This window comes from Triturus cristatus, chromosome 2_2 (genome assembly GCF_964204655.1).
Source record: "Triturus cristatus chromosome 2_2, aTriCri1.1, whole genome shotgun sequence".
In the NCBI taxonomy this organism is placed as follows: domain Eukaryota; kingdom Metazoa; phylum Chordata; class Amphibia; order Caudata; family Salamandridae; genus Triturus; species Triturus cristatus.
In genome coordinates, this window is record NC_140582.1 from 334,440,869 (window position 1) to 334,458,207 (window position 17,339).

The following is a 17,339-nucleotide window of genomic DNA, read 5'->3' on the forward strand; positions in this document are numbered from 1 at the left end:
GACCCAACACTAGGCGGCGATCTATGCACAGATATGAATTCAGCAGCCCACATGCCTCGAACAATACATCGTTTATATTGCAATTTTGTTACATGTGGCAGGTTGCGTACAAACTATTTATGCCATAGACTCAATTTTCAAACTTTTATGCCGTTTATTTCCTAGGTACCAATCTAGATTAGTCCTAGTTCGCTCTTATCTCACTGAATAGTACCACATGCACTTGTTTGGTTTACGCAATAACTGGCATCCTTTAAAACCAATGAGGACAGAAAGGATTTGGAGGTATGCCTAAACAACTGAAGATAAACTCAGCTACTGACCTACTAAAAATCTACAAGAAAATACACTTTTTCAGTAGTGAAAGAACGTACAACTCCTAAGACAACAAAACGTTAAATTCCTCCTAACTAAGACCCATGTAATGATTTGTAACGCCTTTGTCTTACTAACATCAAAGATAACCATAATTATGGGAATTAAACTCTCCTGTTCCCAAATAATAAGCAGGTCTTCCCAATCGTCTCAGGTTAACTTTAAGTTCCTTAATGTGTAAATTAGAGGTTAGGACTTCTATTTTCTCTTTAAAGTATGGTTCTCCTTCCGTTGTCTATCTGTTCGAGATTTAAAATAAGTAGGTAGCGTGACAATACCGTAATGTATCATTAGTCAATTTATTGTACAGGGCATGGGTCCAATACCTTTTAGGTAGGCAGATGTTATGTGTCTGTTTAAGAAGCGTTGGTTGGACCCTAAAGTACCTTATGTTATTTGCTCAATTCTTTACTGCCCACTCCTGCAAATATCATAGAAAAATGTCATGAAACATTAACTTTCTATAAAACCATGGTACTCTGGACCGAGCACAGATGGGTTTTCATTGTTTGTACTGGTGTTGGTTCTAGATGCTGCATTGTCTAAGGGCAGCGGCATCATATGAGCTCTAGTCATTTTCAGCAGATTTTGATAATGTTGACCAACAAACTCTTCTGACCAGAACAGGAGCCTTTTGTATCATTGGGGTGGTCCAGAAGCCCATGCCTTCTTGTCTCTCAAATAGGTATTCCACATTCCTCCTTGCCAGCTAATCCTGCTTCAACCAGTAGAGTGTGTGCTTTTGATCTCACTACCAATTATTACAAAAATAATGTATTCTTCTTGCCCAGGAGAAAGCTTCATTATCACAATGCAAACGGTATATCTTTTATCCACCTCCTTTTTAAAATCCCATTTGCCATTCATCTGTTGATAGCCAAAATTATTGAATGTTGGCCATATCCTAGTTCCAGAAACATGTAGAAGGCCTCACACTTCCGCATCCTCACCACTAGTCAGAGTTCCTCAACAGCAATTGGGATTAGTTTAGCAATCTGTGCCTTTGGCATGGTTGACAAGCATATCTTTCCTCACTGCTTGCAGTCTGTGGGCATTTCCCACAAAACAATAAAAACAAGTATTTGACTGGACATTGATTTATTGTTTTCACTGCATGCACAATGTGTTATGAGTCATGTTCACTGACCTGTATCTGTGCTTCTTCCCTGAGGAACCTTGCCTGCTCATCCGAAGCTACCTAACTCAGAGCCAGGTGTAGAAGGGGTGCTTGGCCCAGTTGAGCAGGATCAATAGTAGGGTGGGCCCCGGGACATCAGCTGTGAAAGGCCTCTGCCCACCATGGTGGGCCCCAGTAACTCCTGCTTGCCCCATGCCTATTTGAACAGGGTTCTGACAAGATACATATTTTGTTCATGGACTGAAAAGCAGTACTTCCCCAAGTAGTGCCTAGCCAGTGGATGGCTCATAGGTCTGAAATAAAGTCCTGAGGACAGCTTTCCCATCTCTGGCCTGCTCTCTTGACATGAAATCCACACAGTAAGGTTTTGTAAAAGTGTGTGGAGTGGGCCAAGTGGCAGCTTTACATAGGTCTGCTACGGATATGTTTCCTAGGAAGGCCATAGTAGCACCCTGCAGTGAAGTGTGGTCTGTGGTGGGAAGGCAGGGTTCTTTTAGCTTTAGTGTAGCAGGCCTGGATGCATTTAACAATCAAGCTGGCGATCCCTGCTGTTGAAATGGCCTTGTGAGGTTGGAAGAAAGTTACAAACAGCTGTGGTATTTTACAAAAGGGTTTTGTCCTGTCAATGTAATACATAAGAGCATGTTTGACGTCAAGGATGCAGAGTGCTCTTTCAGCTAGTGAGTCAGGTTGTGGGAAGAAGCCGAGAGTTCAATGGATTTGTTATTGTGAATAGGAGAGATCATGTTTGGCAAAAATGTGGTATTGGACCTCAGAACCCCTTTTTTCTTGTCTACTTGGAAAAAAGTTTTCTGAAGAGTGAGGGCCGGCAGTTCACTGAAGCGTCTGAGTGAGGTGATTGCGATTAGAAAGGCAACCTTCCAGGGGAGGAACTGCATGGGGCATGAATACATGGGCTCAAAGGGTGGCCCCATAAGTCTGGTGAGGGCAATGTTAAGGGTCCAGATTGGGGCAGAGAGTATGCTAGGTAGGATTACCCACTTGCTGCACTCCATGAAAGCTTTGATCACAGGGATTTTGAAGAAAGACAAGAGTTCTATGTTTGGCATGTATGCTGCAATAGTTGATAGGTGTATTCTAATTGAGGTATAAACTAACTCTGACTTTCAAAGGTGTAAGAGATAACAAATAATGTTCTGAACTTTGGGGATGAGTGGATTAATGTTGCTTAGAGTACAGTAATGCACAAAACCTTTCCACTGCAGCATAGCAGGTGTGTGTGGTGGGTATACAAGCCTCTCTGAGTATGTACATGCACTCCTTCGGTAACCCAAGGTAACCAAACCCTATAACTTCATGTGCTAAATCGCAAGATTGAGTTGCTTGGGGTCTGGGTGCCTGACTTTACTGTGACTTTGAGCTTCTTGTGTTGGACAATGGCCATCTCGAATAGGGGGAGAATCATGGTTGTCTGACTCATGTTGGAACCACCAAGATGGGAGTGAGTGATGTTTGCATCAACTTCCTGACCACGTGTGGAATTAGTGAGAGGGAGGGAAAAGCATAGGTAAAGATCTCTAACCACAGTGCACTGCCAATGTACTAGGGGTGTGGAAACCTGGCAGCGAAGTTATAGCATTTGTTGTTTTTAGATGTGGCCAACAGATCTATGCCTGGGGTGCCCCACCCGTGGCCGTAGGGGAACAGGGTGCTGCATCCTGCTGAGTAGGTCTGCAAAGTTGTTATCCAGACACCTTGTGTCAATGGAAACGACAGATGGAACCAGCGTTAAAGTTGAAGACTATGCCTTGAAGACTGTTTTCGCGTCGGGTGGAAGACAGTGGACTCCGTGCCATGACAAAAACTGAAGAACTCGTCAAGTCCTGGAGCACACTTGAGCACGTCCAAACCCGATGGCAGAGAAAAACAATCTAACAATGCAGCCGGTGACCATGAGCATCTACATCAAGGGAGGAGTCACCAACACCTCATGACTCGAAAGACATCTTAGAAGAAAAACAATTTGCAATGTCCAAGCCCAACACTAAATGGAAGGAGTATGCACAGCATGTATATCTACAGCCACACATGCTACGAACATACAACTTCTTTGCTGTCTCGACTTGCATGTCTCTCAATTGACTCGCTTGACCCTCCAGAGGGAGATATGTCAATTAAAGCCAAAACTGTTAACAGGATTTTCAAATGCTGGTTCAAACCTTCAAGGTGATCACTCAAAGAATGAGCTACATTTCTGGGGTTGACTGGCCCTATGTACCTTAAGCTTTTGGGCTCTAATAAACCCATGCCCATTCTCAAATCTGAAGAGATCCTGGTGTGGATAAACAAATCATGTATGACACACAGTAAAATGGTCACACAAAGTTGTTTTGTTAGACCAACAGAAACTATTCATATTTCAACAGAGGGGGCAAGGGTTTCCTCTGTGATTTGGCATAAGAGGTATTTGTTGTAGGCCAGTCAACAACTTTCTATCAGAGCATGACTTTGTGCATTTGTTCCATCTTAATAAAACATGCAGTGATATAATTCCTGGGTCTCCTGTGGGACATGATTGCACCATTTTTTGCTATGTTAAGTCGGTTTATAAAGCATGTGACTGGCTGCCACTGAGGAGTTCTTCATGCTGTTCCATCTGCTAATGGTGAACCTTGACGGATCGAGAGGTTAGGATGGTGAAGCGAGGGCAGTCACTGATGCATGGCCATTTCGTAAGATACAATGAAGATAGACTCCCTGGCCTGGCAGCATATGAAGTTGAAGAGCCTCAACAGTGGGAGAAAGTGCAGCAGAGGAATGGGCATCAAGGTAATGTTGTGCCCACCAGGCATTTGACAAGTAGCAGCCCTAAGCATACATGAAATTGAAGGAGGGGACTAAGCAGTGGCATGCACAGACAGTGCAGTCTTTATTGGGGACAGCACAACCAGGGATGGGGTGGACCTCTCCACCATGCAGCCCTAGAGCCTTGCCCAGATGAGCAGAATGAGTCAGACTACAGGAAGCAACAGAGGACACCACTGCTGATGCACAAAGGATGGAATGACTCCTGTAGATGTCTACTAAAGTAATCCCCACTCAGAGGGCACACAGTGGCGCAACACAGGAATGAACCTGGGACTCTCTCTGCCACTTACCTTTGGGTCCCCCCCCAGTCATCTTGTTGCTTCCATTCAGAGAAGTGAATACCATCAAGGTCAAAGACAAGGACACACATCCGTCCTAGACAAAAATGTACAGGTATGCCAAAACTTCAGGTGAGCGGCTCTGGTGGCTGAGGCACCTCTCACAAAAAGTGAGTCGTCCGTCTCAGGGGAAATTATTCCACAGATCATCAAAGGTTTAAACATGTTGCTGGAATGCAAATGGATGAACTTCGAGTAGACATTTTGCTTCTAATACAAGAAATCCATACGACACAATTTTTAAACCAATCAATGTACCAGTAAATCATCAAATGGCGATGTACGGCTTCAACAGGGTTGTGTCCCACAGTCTTCAACTGTGATATGATGATCCAGGGTGCCTTGATTCGAGGTGCAGCTCATTGTATTCAACTGTTGACAGCTGTAGAAATTACTTTGTTTTTTGACTACATTTAACGAGTACTTGTGAAGACTGAACGTGGGATTGCCGTGCTGTGTTGGTCTCTGAGATGTCTAGGAATGCCATAATGGAACGGACTGGAATATGTCTACAATTGATAGTGGTGATTTACTGTTACTTTGACTGGTTTAAAAACTGCTTCTGGTCCTTCTGAGTGTGTGCATATCCAGTGGACTTAAAATTCTGTCCTGGCGAAACGCGTTGGCTGCGTGTGTATAGTGTGGTTGAAGAAGTTTGAATAAAGAAGAAAAATCTCCCAACGTGACAAGGACCTACGAGTTTTGATTTATGCTAACTGTTTTTCCATTCTCTATTGTTTTTTTTTGCCTCTCTTTCATATGTAACAAATTGTTAAGTGTATGGTCAATAAGCACCAGCCCATTAGAGGTGTGAAACTTGGAAGCATTGTTAAGGTGATTTCTTCAGGTGGTGTGGCTTCAGGTCCCTGGCTGCTTTTGTTTATTCAGTATTACAGTAAGAATGTAACATTTGAGGGGCCAACTTAGTCCTCACATCAATGTTCTCATAAAATGGACCGACCCTCTTCTGACCAGCCGAGAGGGATTTTAATGACTGGCTCTTGTTGTGCATGAGACTCCCTATGTTCTGCAGTATGATGTTGGTTACTGATGAATTTCACTATACAAACGTTTTGATTGTTTTATTGGCAAAAAGCAAAATGAAAAGATTTATCGAGAAGAAATTGAAGCAAAGATATCAGTTTTGAAAAAGGAGACTCACTTCTTTTGGATCATCACCAGATAGCTTAAACTTCCTTGGAACTCTACTTCTGGCAAACTTGCATCCATTATAGTACATACTCCATGAACACCCAAAGGAGAAGGAGGCACCACACGTCTCACTGTCCAGCCCTTGACATGCACATGTACGTCTGGAAAAAAAAGAGATAGTGGAAAAATTCACTCAGAGGGAAGTGCAAGTTTACACTTAGGGCCTTGTTTCATTTATGTAGGATGGCCTGCTAGTCCACCAGGTCAATGGAGGGAAGATGTATTCTGCTGGCCTGCAGAAGACCGACTGCCCTAGGTAGACATCTCCACGAGGAAGGATGAGATTGATCTGCCTTTAGCAGAGCTTTTTGTGACAGCTCATCTGAAGGCACTGAAACTTTGCTGAGAAGGTGCCATGTTTAATGTGCCTGCACAGCAAAGGTTTTTGTTTTTCAAAAACAAACCCCCTAAAGCAGTTGCTTGTTATCTAAATCAAAAAATGTTCCTGATGTGCTGGGATTTTTCACCCAGTGAGAGCTGCTCATTTCTTTGTTTTCCTGTTTGGGACCCCAAGTTTTCTCTGGCAGTCCCAACCAGGAACAAAGTACACTTTTTCTGCCATCGCAAACATGACTGACGCTAAACATGCTGATACAGAGTAACTGCAAGGTTTGAGGGCCGGAAATCCGTCACATTTTGGTGGATGTTCTATATTGACCAAACTCTAAATAAGGACCATAGTCTTCTCTGGTTGGTCAGTTCACTCACATAAATTTCCATTGACAACAAACCTCACAATTCTTTTTTTAAGAATACTTTACAAACTTTAAAAACAATAGTTTTAATCATACCGTTTAAATTTAAAATATTTCTAATTTTAATTTGTAGATAAAAATAAACATTTAACATTAAGCATAAATTAAATTTTTATCATCAGCAATACCCAAAATTTGAACATCAGAGCATACATATGTCTAGGTGTTGTAAGTCATACAAAATCTAGCTCGCACATTAAAAATCTAGCTGCCACTTTGTGTGGGCTACTCTATTCCCTGCTGTTCCTCTCTCTTCATAGAAGTGACGGGTAGGAAAGTAAATGCATATACCTAAGTTGGAGATCTTCAATTTTCTCCCTGGACTAGAATGGATCCACCACAGCAGAAGAGACAACTGCATTTGTAGAGACTGGTAGAAGGAGTGCAGGGCTCGGGTCCAGAGTAAGAATGTTCAGAGCCTATCCAATATAATAGCTAGCCAATTGGGCGGTCCCCCCTCCCCCAGTAACAAATCCTTTTTAAGCCACCTGTTCTAATCTGGCAACCTCTTATTATCCCAGCGACCTAAGGCTGTGCCCTACAATAGCCTTCACTTAAAATCTGCCCTCCAGGGCCTATGGACTGCACCAGAGTGTTGGTCAACTGGGGTATTTCATCTTTTCAAATATTCTGCAGAATTCAACAGCACCTAACAGGTTTAGCTCCCCTGAAGACCTTAAATAAAAGGCAGTCCTCTGTGAAAATGAAACTACACTAATTGTTTGAAAGAAGGCAGATACCAATTTTTTAAAATTGATCAGTATTTACTGTTAAAATATAGAATGAAAAAGTGAAACATAAAATGACTGCACTCCCACACTGCTGTGTGACCTTGCTGATCTTAAGCAAGGTGATTATTTCTGTGCAGCTTCAAGTGCTGCCACAATCTTGTTTGATGACCCGTCTGAGGGCATAAATGGTCAGCTGAGGGTATGCTGTGGATATGTGAGACATGGCTGAGGCTGTGCAGTGCATAGCATGGCTAAGGATGTGTAGATAATTATGGATATCAGGGCATAGGGTATGAGTAGAAGAGTGGCTGGCTAAAAGTGTGCAGTGTGTCTGGCAAAACATTGGAAGGGTCAGAGGTCATTTTCAGTAATAAAAATTGACAGGCTACTTAATGTTGATGCAGGTGAACGTAGCCTGATGGTCAATTAGCATACATTACTTCTAACACACCTCATGAGCCCAGTGCTACGGTTTATGTGTGACAAACATACACCTCACACCCAGGCTTCTTTCTTATTCAGGGAACAATTTCGAGCCAGCGACTCTGGAAAAAACTTGGGCATCACTTCCAATTCCCAGCAAAAGCAAGATAGTTGTTTTGTAAGATCAACTTCCAAATAAGTAACAGAAAATCATTCCTTTTAGTCCACGTAATGCATTGGTGATGCAGCATTTATCACCAGCTTTCTGGGCAATTGCAACACCCTAAACATTAATCTCTACCACATTCTGGTCAAATAAGTGTATTTGTGATGCATCAGAGCAGCCTCGGTTTTGATGATTCGGAGGGGTGAGCACTGATGTAGGTATTGGTCATGAGGAATCACAAGGCACCTGCCATGCTCCAGGACATTGATGATGTGAGTGGGAGTGTGTTGGATCCCACAGAGTCTGGCCCATGGATGGAATCTTGATATTTTGATCTTCAAGGCAAAGATTGGCATCTTGGTCTTTCAATCTTCAGGGCACAGCCAATAGAGCGTCATCGAACGCCGAAAACCCTTCCTGCAACCTGCCACCCAGAAAGATCCTCAAATCCTTTTGTTTGAGGTGAATCTGGCTGTCATTTGCATGCATGTAGTGGCTGACACAATGTGCTTGCAGTATGTTGGCTATTAAAACAATTGCTATAGTTGGCTAACTGATCAATCACAGCTCTTCAACTGATGGTGGTAAGATCAGACAGGAGTGATCAAGTTTGTCTTGCTGAGTGTGATTACTCAAGGAGGGCAAGAAGGAGAATAGGGTTGTCTTTCCCATTGATGTGTGTGCAGGCAGGCAACTGAACAGCATATTGCGGTCAATTGTGTGAAAATGTACCTGACTCACTAAAGGCATTTGTATAGTATCCACAAAGGTTTTTTTTTCAGTGCGATTTTGGCATTGCACTGTCCCCACACTCTCCCTTTCCAGTGCAATGAATGCTCAAATGCCTCACACTTAAGAGCCTACGCAAAAAGACACAGACAAACTGTTTCATGAACATTAGAGAGGCAGAATTTAATTGTGACTCCTGCAAAGTAGCAAATGCCAGGAGGGAGGGCTGCATGGGATAGTGGACATCCATCCAAGCAATCACATATGAAATGTGTTTACTTTGCGACGCCTTAGAGGAGCAGGCATCACAATGCCACAAACCGTGGTCCATTGTGATTACGACATCAGAGAGTGTATTCAGTGGACCACTATCAGCATCTCCTTAAGTCTACAACATGGAAAAGCATTGCGTAAGCAGACTAATTTTGACAGCCGAATTGTTAACACTTGCACACAGCAAGTGACAGCATTCCATACGGTCTCACTGCAAGGACGGTCATGATTTATTTGTGTACTACCTTGAGAATCACAAGGAAGAAGCTTGCACCTTGGCCTTCCTCATTACTTTGCTGCTCACAAGGTTCTGTACAATGGTTGGGCAGTGCAAAACGAGACTTTGCATTTGCACAGTTATTGCAAATGAAGTCTTGTGAGTATTGGAGTATTGGAGCACCTGTTTCTCAAAACTGTGCTGAGAGGTCCAGTACATTAGTGCACATGTGACAAAAGTTTTGTTCTATAGTTTTATTGCTGTCCCCTTGCACAGATTGAAAACTCGACAGATTGTGGGCCTCCAGATGTGAGGTTTTCAATGCCTTTGTAGTCCAGGGAAAGCTTGAGGTGGGATAGCAGTTGGATACTTATTCAAGATAAGAGCGTTGATTTAGGATCATCGTTGTCTTTTTATTGGAGCTGCGTGGTGATAGATTTGGTTGAAGAGGTCCCGTTGAGGTAGATGAGAATGGAAGTAAGATGGGGTGCGATGATAAATCTCGTGTTGCAGATATAAGCAGTTCACACAAATTTTTTCCAGGAATAAGGGCATCTTTGTGATATCCAGTTCTTGAACGGCATGGAACTGCAGAATAGCAGTAAGCAAATCTGCATCGCCTGCTTCCAGGGACAAGTAGACAACTGAGACAATTGATTTATTATGGATACGTGTTTGATGGACATGGACTTCTGATAGAATGCCCTTATGTGGGTTACCTAACATTCTCAAAAGTATAGTTAGTGTGGTCAGCTAGTGCACTTAGTTTGAACCACAGTGTCTCAAGAGCTCTACCTTTCATTTAATTTCAGAGAACTGTGGTGTACCATTTGATGCGCTTATTTTTGTTGGGTTCGCTTTTATTAGACTTGTAGGGGCGTTGCAGTTGGCCACGGGCAGTCTTTGTCTTCTAGTCAGGATAGCATTTCACTGTGGGTTGCCAGTGGTGGATCCTTAATGGCTTGAAAGGCTTCTGTAAGTTGCGGTATATATTTTTCGGGTTCCTGTAGTAGAAAGTTGGGATTGAATGGTTGCACAATTTGGTTTTGGGCAGAGTAGAGGAGGTTAACTAAGATATGATCTGTGCAACATAAAGACTTAAGCTCCATGAATTAGAATCCAGCAATCAGATAGAACAGGAGGTAGCAACTGTGATTCTTGGAGCATGTTTTCTCTCAGTTACGTGAATGAGGCCTGCACAGCCTACATCACTGATTCACTGCACACTGGTTGAAGATGTTGTCACAACATGTGGAGAGGTTACGTATTATGTACTGCCTCTTTGAAATACCAGTGTACGTTGGTATCACACCACTGCGGAACACGGAAGTCCACTAATTATCAGTGCATGCCCACATCTGATTTAAAGTCCTCTGCCTCGTGTGCAGGACCTCTGGTAAATGTCCTGGATGACTGTCTTACAAAACCAAACTCTAAACAACCAAGAATGAATTGTTCTCTGACACCCAGAACCTTGTCTCCGAACCAAAATACACTAGACCTATAATGGACGGTGGAGGTTGTTGGTTACACCACCAATGCTGTGAAATTGTTCTATTGTATACATTAACATTCTTGTCAGTATCTGAAAAGCCCCAAAAAGCTTGTAAAGAGGGATGATGCAATTATTTCTGGCATCATATGCAAATTATCATCTTGTACCCCCACATTCCTGCCAATCAATGGCAATAGATTTGATTCTTCAAGGAGAAATGTGGGTCCTCCTTGCTAATACCTCCCTATGTGGTTGCCTAGAATTGCCTTAATGAGGAACTAGAACAGGAAGGAGGCAAATTAGATAAACAATGGACAAATAGATTTAAAAAAATGATGAGCCAAAATGGTTATGGTTCCTGTGAGCAGCAGGTTTATCGCTCGGCTGAAAGCAGGTCTGAGTGACATCACTTACTCTTCATTCAGCGCACAACGCCGAGCAGTTATGGCGCCATACTTCGGCAAAGTATCTGTGAGCTCATTGTACAAAGTGTCAGCTAAACTCCGACTTATGCCTTCCCACACCAGAATGACGATCACCACCACTGCAGTCTCACAGGAATGGCCAGCACGCTCTCGAACCAAGCAAAGCACCTTTTCACTTTTGCTACCTCTTCGGATTACCTGTGGGGCAAACAAAAAGCAAGAAATAGACAATAAGGTCAATGTAGCCATGTGTTCATTCTTCTGAAAGTAATTCTGTGTGTAGATGATGCAACATGATGAACCCCACACATTAAATTTACAGAACAGATTGCTGCTCTAAACGTTTAATTAAATGCCCCATCCCAGGTACAGAACATTGTTCAAATGCACACACTAGAAAGTGAGATTTCTAAATGCAATTTTGTTTTCGTTAACAAGACATTTTAACCAAATCGTAAAAAATGTTTTACATTTACGTATTTGAATTTTACATTGTGTATTATTTGATGATAACTGTGCTGTCAAATCGATGCACGTGGGTATGAGTTTTAATGTTTAATATCTAGCTAAACTCAGGTTATTCAGTTACAGATGTTATCACTTGATCTTCACCGTGTCAAATTAACTTTTAGATTTCTCATTTTACTTCTAGCAATCTCAGAATGTATTGCTTTGCATGAGTATGGTGTCTGCTGAGCAATATACCTGTCAGGAGTTGCAGAGCTACAGCGCTGCTGATTTAGCTTGTATTTTAACAAATACTTTGATTTAGAGTTCTCTGGTAAATCAAAAAAAGCACTCAATTTTCTGGAGGAAACTAGACACAGTGAAATTCACTCACTGATTTTCCTCCACAATTTTATCTCTGATAGAAGAAGTTCAGCTGGGTCAGGCTATTCCGTGTTGAAAGTTTTCTCAAGAAATTGGAGGTTTTCCAGTTACCAAAACTCTACTGCAATGTACCGTATTATAAGCGGAAGCACACCAGTGGTCCATACAACTCACCAAACATGGATAAACGTGCCACCTGAATGTTTTTGATATCGCCCTCAGTAAAAAGCAAAAGCAAGGCTTGGACTTTAATCACAATCAATCAGTAATGCAATATCAAAAGCATGATATGGGGGGGCTGGGGTTGTACAGTGATACTTTAAAGCTGTCCAATAAATTCTGAGAAGTTGCATATTGAATGCTACTGGTCTTGGTACAGTTATCTCACAGAAAGCATACCTTGAATGTTATGGGTATAATCAAAATGTAGGTGCATCTGAGAAGGAGGAACAAGAGGTTTTCTGTCCATAAACATGATGTGGCGGACGAAAGGGAGGATAGTTCTACTAACTGGGCTCACGTAGTGAAGGCTCTGCACTAGGGTCTTGTTTCAATAGCTGTAGACCTGTGAGGTTTGCACTGAACTTTTGGGCAACTGGAGGGTTAGAGACAAGATTGAATATTAATGAGACCAAGGATTTCATCGAACATTTGTCTGTGGTACTGCTACACTACAGACGGGCAAACGATCATATGCCCCATGATGGCTGTAAGGTATTTAAGGGACACCCAAACTATGCCTACAAACTGCTTAAAGAGCAGTTTATTGGACATTTATGAAACTGCGGTTGCTGAAGATATTGTTTATACAACTGATAGTTGTTATTGGTTTGCTTTCACTAGCACCATCTGTTAAGAGTTCCTGCACACATACCTAACAAAAACAGACAGACTATATAACGTATATACAACACACCACAGATATGCAGTAAAATGTCTGTAATATGTTGCCTTTAACAGCACTATCCACCAAAACATACAACACTAATATAAAACAACACAGATAAAACATCAGACAGATCCACAACTCACCCATGCCACACAACTATTAGAGCTATTTATTGACTAACCGTGGGCAACGGAGGTTACCACCATCCTAAGAGATTTGTAAAAAATGAAAAAACCATCTGGCCCCACCCTCTGACACTAAACCCATGCTCTCTGGCTCAGTGAATAAGACCCTTCCACCCAATCATCTAAACACTTGGGCTCATCTTGAAATCTATCCAAATGTCCAACATGCTTAACGCTCAACTAATACAACACAATCCGAAAAATAAACCAAAACATATACCTGAAACAAATCCTACGTTTACTAACACTCCAGTACTCAAGGAACCTCTGGAGTCATACACTCAAGACAACCCAGTGTCCTGCAGGTTTATTCTAATTAGATGCATACTTACCAAATACTGAAAAGATAACATAACCTAAATAGGGCTGTCCCAGAGGTTTTGATGAAGGTTCATTCAAATCATGCCCAGTACTGAAGAATAGAAGTCCTCAAGTTTATGGTCCAATGAAGCTCTGCAGACTAACTTTTCAATTTGTGTTGGAAATATATTCGTCAATATCTCAAAAAAGGAGAATTACCTATGTCTTCAATCTTTTTTATTTTGTGTTGCACAACAAGGTTTTTTAAATTGTACTCCTTAATTTATAATCCAATTATAAATTCCACACTATTTAATCACCATACTCTAACAACTGCCCTGAAGAATTTAAAAAAAACCTCTCAGACAGCCCATTTCATTCACTCAATAACATACTGGTAAAGTCCTGATAGGAAAGAACGATCTACCACTGCAGACATCAAAGACTATGTAGAAGGAGAAAGACACCAGGATAGAGAGCCCTCGCCAATAGGCTTGGTCAGGTGAAGTCCACCCAAGAGAGGGATCTATACAGCAGTAACTGACAAAGACTGGAAATAAAAGTCTAAATGACATACAACAAAAGCACATAGAACATGCACAAGGAAATTGGGGTATTTGGAGGTACAAACATTGGGAGACTGGAGGAAAACATAGCAATAATAGAACCCAGCAAGTATATGTGTGGTATAAATGATCAAAAGGATTCATCTAATAAGACACTCCATACATACAAGATTTTAGAGACTGGGTGATTAACTTTAATGACAGAAGGAAATATAAGATATCATGATGGAGGAAATAGAATACAGTTGACTAAAATTGTGTGATCAATGTCAACAGACGTTTTGTAAACTGACTGAATAGTATAGGAGAAATAATCAACCAAGGGTGTTCCTATAACAGACTAAAATGATGTAATGTTGTGTTTTCTCTCCTATTAAGAATTACGCAGTATGTTAGTGTGTGAATGGAATGGGGTGCCTGAAATCGTTTTTTTTTTTTACTCCTCAGGACAGTTTTTAGAGCAGATGTGTCATGTAGATAGATAATGAAGGAGATGAGATATTGTGTAATTTATAACTGCACTAAACTAAGAAGTACAATTTTTTGTACAAAATAAAATTAAAAGACTGAAGGCAAAAGTGCTTTTCCTGTTTTTACATGTTAGGCAATATATTTCCAAAAGTTAGTTGAGTCATATGGGTGGAAGCAATAAAAGGTGTGTCATCAATTTACTTGAAATGTTGAACGTAATTGTCTACTTTTCAAGAAGTAAGAAGACAAATCAGTAGGATGACTAGCCCTGCAGGCTTACCACAGGTAATACGCGGTTTTGTTTTGCTTCATTTTGGTGATACTATTTGCGTCACAATTTTGTTTAATTAACAGTTAGCATGAATAGACTTTCAAAAACCCAAACCATTTTCAACAAGACAACTTCTACAGTGTACAGCGTGGCTGCACTGATGGCAAGAGATCATTTGTGCTGAGAATATCATTACATTGTGACTTGAGGATTTCTCCACTACATTTTATAACATCGATTGAGCTTTTTGCGTGATTAATGTATCCCTTATACCTTACTCAATTATATTACATCGCTGTAAAGCTGTGTGAAATTTAGGTCAACTGAAAGCAAGGTCCTGTGTCCAGCAGAAGTGAAACAGGGGGTTCCCTTAATCCAGAAATTTTCAGTCCGTTTTTTTCTGATTTACCGGATGTAATAGCTAATCCTGCCTAATTGGAAGGATAACCTGCCCGCTCTCTTCTATGCAGACGACATGGTCTTTGGCATAGTTTGATAAAGCTCTTTAAAACTAAGAACTGTCCCTTCCAATGAAGAAATGAAAAGCCAACTATGTTGACTGGCAAAAGAATTGAGGATGCGCTCCCTGCTTGCTAGATACAGACGTTATGAATGCCAGAAACGGTTCTCTTATGATTTTAATTTCAAATGAGGTTTTCAGCTAGAGGGTAACAGAGAACAATCAATTTGAAATATTGTTTGTCATAGTCATATAGCTTAGACCAATCTGATTGCTTAACAGATGAGGGGGTTTCTAGGCCCGCATTTTAAGTCATCTTAAAAAAAGCCTAGGAGTGTTTTTTTTTATGAGAATTTTAATTATTTGGCTTTAAGGCTTCTTGCCTTTGAGCTCTGCACAATTGTATGTGGTTTTGGATAAATCAAGTTCCAGTCCCTATTGTTTTAAAGCTTGGCAAATCCTGGGTGAGGGGAAAAGAAGTGGGCCTGCAAGCTGCTTCAAGTAGGCAAAAGCAATACTTCACGTGCTGTGCTTGTCCTAAATTCAGTTACTTGTTGAATGGCTAATTAGGCTCTGGTATCCTTCCATTCAACACTTTAGGAGAGTTTTGTTTTATTAGCAAATTGTAGACTCAGAGTTGACTCGAATAAGCAATTTTTTGGATTATCTAACGTGTTCTATTTTACAGTGGTCAATGGATACGTTTGCCTTAACCCATTATATATTGTACGATGTGCATGTGTTTGTTAAGAGTTAGTAAACTAAAAATTAACCTAGAAAAAAATGTTTGATCGATTTTCCACTAAATGGGATTTTAGCTGTTTGTCCATGTTACAGGTTACACTGTGCAGAGGTACCAAACTTACTGAGTCTAGAATCGTCAATTAAGGCGTTCATACATACCCATTTAGCAATAGGACATCCCAGAGAGCTTCTGCCTTCTTTTCCTGTGTAGACCACCCTCTCTATTCGTATAGCATCACCCTTTTCGCCAAACCTGTAAGAAAAATGTAGAACATTACAGATATTATAATAGCACGTTTGCAGGAAAATCAAGCATTGACTTTTGTCAGTGAGCCATATGAGAAAATGCTCCTACTAGCACAAATAGTAGTACTTAATGTATTCGAATGCCGAGAGGGTACAACATATAAGCCACTCTAATTTTAGAAACTGATCAGATAGATGATTTTGCAAAGATTTTGCTTAGTTTACACTCGAAAAGCATGAACACTTTCTCGTACCCGAGTAGACTCTGCCATAGTTTATATAAAAGGTACTGCCAGACTTTATTTAACAGATCAAACACACTACTACTCATTTGCCGTAGGATCACCCTAGGCATGTAAAAGCCATGTTCTGGAGCTAAGCACACTCCAACTGCGTAAATCTGAAAAATCAAGACATGCTTTAAACATGTTTACAATGTTTCCTTCAATGGGGTTCTGGCAGAGGGATGATCTACAATACAGAGCAACTATGTCATAAAGTGATATTGCCCTTTGCAGCTAGGCTTTGAATAGAGTCGGACAGATGAAAAATACGTTCAGATTCCCTCTACAAGAAAAGGTCTCTTCAGAAAGAAGACCTCATGTAGAAAAAAGCAAGACACCACCAGGAGGGATGAACAAAAGAACAGTTATGACTGCAAGCCAGAGTATAAAGCTTTGGATGTGAGAGATAATAGCAATTTTTCCACCACCCAGAAAACACAATTGTACATAAAATGCAGTAGGACACAGATTCAATGGGACCCTAGTCCAGGCTTCAGAAACTAGGTCTGAATAACAGAGCAGGTTTTTATTTGGGTTGTTTGAGATGCAGCCAGATTTAAAATAAATGTGTTTGATGTACTCGAAAAGCTTATCCAGGTTAATTTGTCTCCAGTAAGAAGCTCCATTCTTGGTTCTGGTGTTCTGGTGTTCCGGCTTCCACCCTTTTCTCACATGCCTTGCCCGTTCTTCTGCCCTCTGTCTTCTGTTTCTCTTCTTGCCCATCTAGTCATTCTGGTACCGTATACAGCCATTCAGTCATTCTGCTACAGCTTTGTGCCAGTCAGTCATTCTGCCTGCTAGCCATTCTTCAGACTTCAACTTCAGCCTAATGCCAAATTTAGCCTCCCCGCTATCCTATTCAATCCATTGTCTACCATTTACTGCACCAAGCTTCTTCAACGTTAACCAAATGATTATTATGACTCACCCCGAAGTTCTAAGTTTCCTCTGGCACCTACTAAGATTTACTCAGAGTCAATCAGTGA

At 41.2% G+C, this 17,339-nt stretch overlaps 1 protein-coding gene across 1 annotated transcript in view; it reads right to left on the reverse strand.

The window, feature by feature from the left end:
- TET2 (tet methylcytosine dioxygenase 2) overlaps nt 1-17,339 on the reverse strand; it is a 214,681-nt gene that overhangs the window by 31,869 nt on the left and 165,473 nt on the right. Inside the window, exons 4-6 of the mRNA XM_085641414.1 lie at nt 15,983-16,076; nt 11,096-11,304; nt 5,843-5,993 (exon numbers count right to left, since the gene is read on the reverse strand). Coding sequence (XP_085497540.1) covers nt 5,843-5,993; nt 11,096-11,304; nt 15,983-16,076 — 454 coding nt within the window. The remainder of the gene's footprint in view (nt 1-5,842; nt 5,994-11,095; nt 11,305-15,982; nt 16,077-17,339) is intronic.